The 8425-nt window shown below is 41.1% G+C and overlaps 2 protein-coding genes across 2 annotated transcripts in view; one reads left to right on the top strand and one right to left on the bottom strand.

The window, feature by feature from the left end:
* The window catches only part of Wdr12 (WD repeat domain 12), a 29793-nt gene extending 25223 nt beyond the window's left edge, over positions 1-4570 (bottom strand). Inside the window, exons 1-2 of the mRNA XM_004626736.3 lie at positions 3867-4570; positions 395-489 (exon numbers count right to left, since the gene is read on the bottom strand). Of these exons, the coding sequence (XP_004626793.1) occupies positions 395-489; positions 3867-3907 (136 nt within the window). The 5' untranslated portion in view covers positions 3908-4570. The remainder of the gene's footprint in view (positions 1-394; positions 490-3866) is intronic.
* Positions 4571-4602: 32 nt separating this feature from the next.
* Carf (calcium responsive transcription factor) overlaps positions 4603-8425 on the top strand; it is a 91799-nt gene continuing 87976 nt past the window's right edge. The window contains exon 1 of the mRNA XM_012513702.2: positions 4603-4771. The gene's annotated coding sequence lies outside the window, so the exon portion shown is untranslated. The remainder of the gene's footprint in view (positions 4772-8425) is intronic.

The raw sequence follows: 8425 nt of genomic DNA, 5'->3' as shown, positions 1-8425 counted from the left end.
AATTCTGAACAAAAGAAGTACCAATAGTAAACTAGCATTTTGTTATGACATACAATAACACTTAAATTCAGATACTGTATCTCATGCTTTACTAACAAGTAGGGACTAAGCACCAAGATGCTTGCTTTATGCCTATATAACCCAGTCTTTCACAGCACAATCACAGTGGCTATGTTACCACTAATGTCACAGATAGTATACTAAAATCTTTATTCTTAATTTACAGCCTCTTTATTTGCATATTGACTTAAAAGCAAATTCATTTTTTAACATCTCTCAGCATATAACCTACAAAATTTACTCCTACAAGATTCATATATTGAGTGCAAAAAAATGTATTTTATTGTGGTTAGTGGTTCTGTGCCTTCTGTTAAATTGTGGCATATATACCCACCATTTTTGGCCTCCAGCAATTTATTGATGATGTTACTAAGGTCAGCAATTTCAGAGTTGGCGGGGATTGAGAAGGGAACATCATCTACTGCATATCTGTAAAAGAGAAATTGTATATTAAGATCAAATCTAAAGATATTTTAACAAATGTGCATTTATTCATTCAACAACCTTTTACTGGGTACTGACCATGTGTCAGATATTTTCCTACAAGGAGTTAAAAAAAATGAATTAAGTATTCCTTCTCATACATAATAAAACTATATATAATGTCAAAAGTGCCTGCCTCACAAGGTCCCAAGTTTGATCACTGGTACTGAAAAAAAGTATATTATTAATATATTATGGGCATATTAAGAAAATATAGCTTTATTAATAAAGCCATGTAATGTCATAGATGATATGCATATATGCTGAGAGAAGAGGAAGTGATAGGTTGTATTTTCTTTTTTTTTTGAGACAGGGTCTCACTAAGTAGCTCAGGCTGGCCTCAAATTCTGATTTTCCTGCCTTGACATCCCAAGGGCTGGGATTACAGGCATGTGCTACATACCCAGCAAAAAGATCAATCTTAAACCACACCTAAAAAAGTGTTTATTGCTAGGTGAGGGAGAGTTAGACAGGAAAAAGGGATGTGAAAAAGCAAGAACAGCAAAACAATAGCTATTTCAGAAAGTATAGTTTTTGCTTTAGACAGTGACCAAAGATGTGGCTAAAGAGATCCGTGGGGAGCATTTTATGTATGGTGTTGTGTGGGATAGTTTTACTTCTTTCTATAGACAGTCCAAGTTAAGGAATAAAATCACCCAAAGTTTATTTAGTCAGATCTTTCTGCCTGTGCAATGGAGACTATTAGAAGAACACAAGGGCTAGGGAGGGAGCTCAGTGGCATAAGCATCTGCATGGCAAACACAAGGTTCTGACTTCCATCCCAGCTACCAAAAAACAAAAGAAGAATAAGAACACAGGAAGCAGATTAGGAGACTCAAAGAATGTGAGAAAATATCTGCATCTGATGCAGATCATACATCTGATCAAGAACTTACATCTTCAACTCAGTAATAAAGAATCAGATTTTTAAAACGGGTAAAGGATTTGAAGATGTAAAAATGTCCAAGAGGGCCAGGGAAATGGCCCAGTGGAATAAGCGCTTCCCTGGCAAGCGCATGGGTCTGAGTTCAATCCCTGGTTCCGCAAAAAAAAAAAAAAAATTGTCCAGGAGACACATAAGATGCTCACTGTAAATCAATGAAGGCATGCAAATGAAACCACAATGAAACATCACAGCATCATCACTTGGCAATAATAAAAATGATAGGTAATATAATCTGACCCAGGAAATCCTTTTAAGTATGTGTTGAAGAGAAACAAAAACATATTCATGCCAAAACTTGCACCACAATAATATTCATACAATCTCTTTTTATAATGGCTAAAAGGGGAAGAAACAACCTAAATGATTAAAAATTGGACATCAATAGGAAAGTGTAGTATATCCAAACCATGGAATTTCACATAGCCATAAGAATTAAATACTAAAACTACTGCACGGATGAACCATTAACACACCATAGTAAGTGAAAGAAGCAAGTCAGAAAACACCATTTATAATTTCATTAATGTAGAATGTCCAGAATAGACACATCCACAGAGACAGATAACTGGTGATTGCTTAGGGATAGGTTATTAAATGGATGGGAGGGTAATTCTAAAGGGTAATGAAAAATGTTTTAAAATGGACTATTTGTGATAGTTACAAAACTATTATGTAACTATAATATTTTTTGAGACAGGGTCTCACTAAGTAGCTCAGGCTGGCCTCAAATTTTGATTTTCCTGCCTTGACATCCCAAGGGCTAGGATTACAGGCATGTGCTACATACCCAGCAAAAAGATCAATCTTAAACTAGCATGCTATTATGCTGCTAGTTCTCAAACAACTCTTTGAATAATAATAATGGTGGTGTAATTATCAATACCACCTAAAACTATGTTGTTATTTTAGTTCTCCACAAGGTAATAAAACCTAGAAATTAAAATGTTTACTTTTTTTAGCTTAATGCTTTGGTTAGTAAGATATGAGGAGGAAAGTAACATAGTTCTCTCTCTCTCTCTCTCTCTCTCTCTCTCTCTCACACACACACACCATTATAGTTTATGTCAATTATATTTGCGTGTAACAGCCCCATTTTACTAACTGTATTTGTTACTATTCTCTAGTTGCTGGGGCTAAATACTTGACACTCAAAATTAAGGAAGGAAAGGTTTAGCTCACAGTTTGTAGTTTCAGTCTATACTCAGCTGGCTCCAAAGCACAGTGATACATGACAGAGGGCAGCAGTTCATGGCAATGGAAAACAGCAAGAGCAAAAAGGGAGGAGCAGTGGCAGCTGAGGGCAATCTTCTCTCCCTCCCTTGTTCAGATATCTGCCCCGTGCGGGTGTAGCACTCACGCCCAGAATCCCAGCATTGGATCATGAATTAAACACAAACTCTACAAGCTTGCCACCCCATCACTGCATGAGGCTTTGAGGGGACAAGTAGACACAAACATTAAAACTGATCAAAACATATCAATTAAAAAGAGGGGCTGGTGAGATGGCTCAGTGGTCTAAAGCACCTACTTGGAACGGGCTAATCCAAGCAAAGCACAGGGACTGTGGTTCAATCCCCCAGCACCACATGCCAGCCAGCCCCGCCCCCTGGTGGGCTGAGCTGGCCACACACACACACAAAATAAATAAAAATTTTTAAAAAATGTAAATTAAAAAAAATTAAAAAGAGGAAGCAAAAAACCTTAATATTTAAGTTTTGTTATTTTTGGAGAACACACATTTACCCCTTTATTTCTGGGATTAAAGTACAGTGGTATATTATTTTTTACAACTTAAAGCAAACCATCAAATCACAAATTTTAATACGTACACACGCTAAACACTCAAATTTATAATCGAATTGACATTTTCATAAAAATCCAGTTCCACCAAGTCTATTTAGATAGGCATATGCCATCCTGGTTTAGAAAAGCATCTTCTATCACCTACTTAAGGAAACGAAGGGTGCTTTCAGAAAATTTAAATACCACCACCAGAGGACTGGCCTGCAATGACAGGCTTATTGTTCACTGTTCAGATGGCGCACACAGTACGCATCATTCAGCAAACACACTCGAAGCTCTTCAGCGTCCTCCAAACACATATCTAATTACATGCTGCCCAGAAAACTCAGCAGAAAAGAGGTGATGTTGGAGTACGGGAGAAAGTTCCCTGAGAACCCACGCACCCGCCTACCACCCAAGAGGCACCCCTGAAAATAGCTGAGGAGGCAACCAAGAGAGGCGTCCGCCCTAAGTGCAGCCGGGGGCTGACGCTGACAGAAAAAGACAACCGGGAACCACAAGGTCACGACGGAGAGGCCTTTGTGTAAGACCCCAGAGAGGAGAAAGAGGTCAGAAGGCTGCGTCGCTCACTTACTTCTTGTTGTCTGTGAAGAAGCGTGTCTGGAGTTGAGCCATGGCGGGGAGTTACACGCAAGCCTTCCCGCGTCCAAAACGCCTAGGGTAGTATTCAAGAGAACGGAACGCTCGTCTCTTCCGACTACAAAAAGAGGTAGCTCAAGATTAGTCTCCAGAGATAAGCAAGAACTGCGCGTGAACCTGGCTTCCGTTCTTCGCCGGCACGGGTCTGCTTGCAGAGGTACCACGAGGCTTCCGGCCACACGGCCCAGGCCGCGAACATCAACTACCTATTCCTAGATCAGGAATCATCGATGAATAGAGCACAATCTTGCAGGCATTATAGTCCCTTATTCTCATTTGGATTTTTTCCATCCGTTTGGCCTTGGATTGATTAGGAAGGTACAGAAAGGCCTCACTCCAACCCGTCTAAAATAAATTTTTAAAAATGCTATGGATAGTGGGTCTACTTCAACTCCGGCTCCATATTTGAATACTACAACGCTCAGAAAGCGGCACATTTCAAACGCTGTCATCACTGGGAATCGTAGTCTTTTTTTTTTTTTTTTTTCTATGCGCACTCAGGTGCTCTTTGCATTAAATCCTAATTCCAGCTAGCTCTTATTAAGTTTCATTTGCCCTCAGCCTTGACTGACTAAAGCCTTGCCCGACTTTGCTTTTGATGCCTATTCCCAACCAGAACCCGACCCAGACAAGTTCCCGCCCCTAGGTTCTCACCTCAGGATCCAGGTTTTAGATTCCGGAAGAGCAAGGGCGGAAATACGAAAAGCAGAAGAAACGAAAGGGAAACGGGAGACGGTGGCCGGCAGGGGTCTCACATTAGGGGCCTTCACCCGGCCGCCGAGAGAGCTGCGCCTGCGCATTGTGCTGGTCTCCATTTCGGGGCCTCGGAGCCAAGACGAGGTTGAGTAGACTCGTTTTGAATTTTCTCCCCTCTGCTCCGGCGGACTTCCCTCCTCGCCTTGTGGGGCCCTCCGCGGCGACAGGGCTCGGGGAGCTGGAGGTTTGACAGAGCTGTGTGCGCCGGCCTACGCCACGCTAGCTCCCCACCCCCTCTCCTCCAGCCGGCCCGGTCACCTCCTGACCTCCCGCCCGGCCGCTGGGCCTTTACTCCTCGCCGCCGGGCCGGTGGGGCTCGCGGCCTGGGAAGCAGGTTGAGGAGGAGGCCAAACGTCTGAGAGGGGTGCTGAGCTGGAGAATGCGCCGCTCCCGCGGAGAGGGACCCGGACCCTTAGGCGGGCGTGCCCCGCTATTCAGCCCCCCTTTCTGAGCGTCTTTATACCTTAATACTTAGAAAAGGAAGAGCGTCCTCCCATGCCTGCTCTCATACTTTTTGGTCTTTTTTTTGCCTTGACTTTAACCAACGGCCTGTCTTGGCCTCAGTGCACCCCATTAATACAGTTGTTTTTCTGAGGGAGGATGGAGAGAGAGAATACTACCCAGGTTGCAGTCGCTTTTTAAGGCTTTCCGTCTGGAAAGCTCCCACAGGGTGGTTGGTCTCCAAGAGACAGCAGTTTAGACTCCAGGAAGACTGGATTGCAAAATTTGAGGGTAGAACGGTGTCCGGTGCAGGTGAAGACCCAAGTTGTTTTTTTTTTTTTTTTCTTTTAACCTTAAAGATAGTGTAATTAAGTAGTTACTGATTCAGCTGTAGAAAATTAGAAGTGATTTAAACAATTAGAACTGAAAAGTCTTTTAATAGAGAGCAGTGACAATAAAAATACAAGTGTTTTCAGCTTATTGTACTTAACCTGTATAGAATGCGTGTTCTGGAACCAGAACACCTGGGTTTTACTTTGCATCTGGTACTTGGGAATCTGACTATGCCAAGTTTTAGGCAACTTTGAGAATTCAATGCTACCACAGAAGCATTCAGTAAATGTTAATATTTTTACCATAAGCGTTGACAAAAGTGAACCAATAAAAGAGTCACATAGGTGGAAAAACCCACAGGCTAAAGTCCCAAATATTCGTTAGGACTCAGCTTGCTAAAATAGGAGCGTTATCTATTTAAATGAGTCATTCAATAGTGAGTGTTTACCTATTGAGTAAGTGGGGGCATATGATGCTTGAAATACTTAATTGAAATGTTGCTATTGAATCCAAATTTATTAGACCTACTGCCAAAAGATTGTTTTTTCTTGCGGGCGGATTGGAGGGGGTGCTTTTTGAGACTGAATCTCACTGTGCAAGTCTGGCTGGCCATGAGCTCACTTTGAAGCCCAGGCTGGTGTGAAACTTGCAGCAATCATCTGGCCTCAGCCTCAGTGCTGGGATTACAGGCCTGTGCCACCACACCTGGCCTAGAAGATCTTTTGAAAATATGTAGTGAACGGGTTAATACACTTAACTGTCATTAATTCGAGGTTTTATCAAATTAAGAATACAATAACTCAGAGTCGATATAGTTTTTTGTTTGTGTTTTTGGTTTTTTTTGATGGTACCAGGGATCAAACTCAGGATCTTGCACTTGCTAGGTAAGCACTTATTCCACTGAGCTATCTCCCTGGCCCCCATCGATATAGTTTTGATTAGAAAAATGTCAATAATATGTAGAATTTCGATACTCTTTACAGATAAGCCTTTTAGTTTCAAAGGCAGAAATCTTGAACTCACTGAAATACACTTCATTTGACCAAGACCTTTAGTTAAGGGACAGTTAGTAAATGTTTCAAAATAACAGAAAGCCCAGTGTCAAGTTTGGTGTTTCCTCCTAGCAATAATCAAGATGATTAATGCCTTTACTTTGAATGTTTTTGTTTAGTTTGAACATTAACTTCAAGCTTTTGGTTAATAATTTTCTATGTGGCAGGACAAGATTGCACATCTAGAATCCCAGCATGCCCAAAGCTGAGGCAGGAAGATCATTGGGAATTCGAGACCAGTCCAGGCCACAAAGTGAGCTCAAAGCCAGCCTTAACTGCATAGTGAGATTGTGTCTCAATAATAACAATAATAACTTCCTATTGGATTTATTAACTGTGATCTTCATGAAGACCTGTTGCTACATGGAGAACCATAGCTTGGAACATAAAATTCTTACAGTTCCCCTCCCCCTTTTTATAATGTCATAGTGTGGCATGGTGTGAAGACCCTGTTGGCCTTTGGAGTCCTCATTGTCCTCTCCCCCTCTTGGTTTTGAATCAGAACATAATACTCTGATTATAAACAACTTACACTAGAGCCCCTCTCCCAACGGTTTGCATTTCTCATTTTCAATTAACTATGGCCAGAGAATCCAGAAACAGACTATTCAAGGTTTTTAATTGCATGCTGTTTTGAATAGCATAATGTTTCCCTTTGCCCGCTTGAGGTATGTCATCCTTCTGTCCAGGGAGTGTGTACCTTTTATACCCTACCTACCAACCAGTCACACAGTAGCCTTCTCATGTATCAGACCAGTATTATAACTGCTTATGTTCAAAGTAACTGTGGGAGTACAGGCATTAGCAATTCAGATATGCCAGAGAACCTGAAAGTACTTCTATGTGGGTAAAAGTTCTTGATTTAATAAGCAGAGGGTTATATGCTGACGCTGCTAAGATCTACAATACAGTAAAATATATATTTTTTTAATTTTATTTGTTTTGTGTGTGTGGCCAGCTCAGCCCACCAGGGGGCGGGGCTGGCTGGCATGTGGTGCTGGGGGATTGAACCGCGGTCCCTGTGCTTTGCTTGGCTTAGTTTGTTCTAAGTAGGTGCTTTAGACCACTGAGCCATCTCACCAGCCCTACAGTAAAATATTTTAAGAGCACGTTCGTACTTTATTATAGTATATTGTTACAGTTGCTCTAAATTTATTTTTTTATTTTTTTCTGTATTTTAGGGAAGGGTCTACAGGGTGTTCAGGGTCTCACTACTAGATCCGACTTGTAGTGATTCTCCTGTTTACAACCTCCCAAGTGCTGGGATTACAGGCACATGCCACCATGCCCAGTCTCATCCTCAGTCTCAGTGTGCCCCAGGGGCGGGGCCTGGCACTGCAGGCCAAGGGATCAATCTGCTGAGCTATTTGGCCAGCCCTACAGTTGCTCTAATTTTAATCTCTTACTCTACCTAATTTATAAATTAAGCTTTATCATTGTTATGCATGATATGTATATATATAGGAAAATACTGTATATATAGGACTCTGTTCAGTCATGGTTTCAGGGATCCATACAGATTCTTTAAATATATCCCCCAAGGATAGGAGTGAGGTGTACTACTGTACTTGATATCTTTAGTTGTATATGTAAACATATTAAACTGTTCCTTAGGGTCATAAGCTCTAAAAGAGCAAAGGGTTAAAAAGAGATACATGGTACATGGTAAGAAATGGACAAAAACATTATGAAATTCAAAAATTTTGAAATTATTCAATATCAGTGTCAGATTTTATTAGTAGCTGTAATAAGGTACTTTTTTTTTTTTTTGAGACAAAGTTTCATTATGCAGATCAAACTGACTTTGAACTCACTGAGGTTGGCCTCAGATTTACAGCAATCCTGCCTCTGCCTCCTGTAGGAATTATAGGCATGTGCCACCCTGCTTGGTCTAAAATCAACATTTTAAATG

Source organism: Octodon degus, unplaced genomic scaffold, assembly GCF_000260255.1.
Source record: "Octodon degus isolate 3935 unplaced genomic scaffold, OctDeg1.0 scaffold00016, whole genome shotgun sequence".
Classification (NCBI taxonomy): Eukaryota; Metazoa; Chordata; class Mammalia; order Rodentia; family Octodontidae; genus Octodon; species Octodon degus.
The sequence above is the reverse complement of the archived record's forward strand: the minus strand, read 5'-3'. Positions and strand labels throughout refer to the sequence as shown.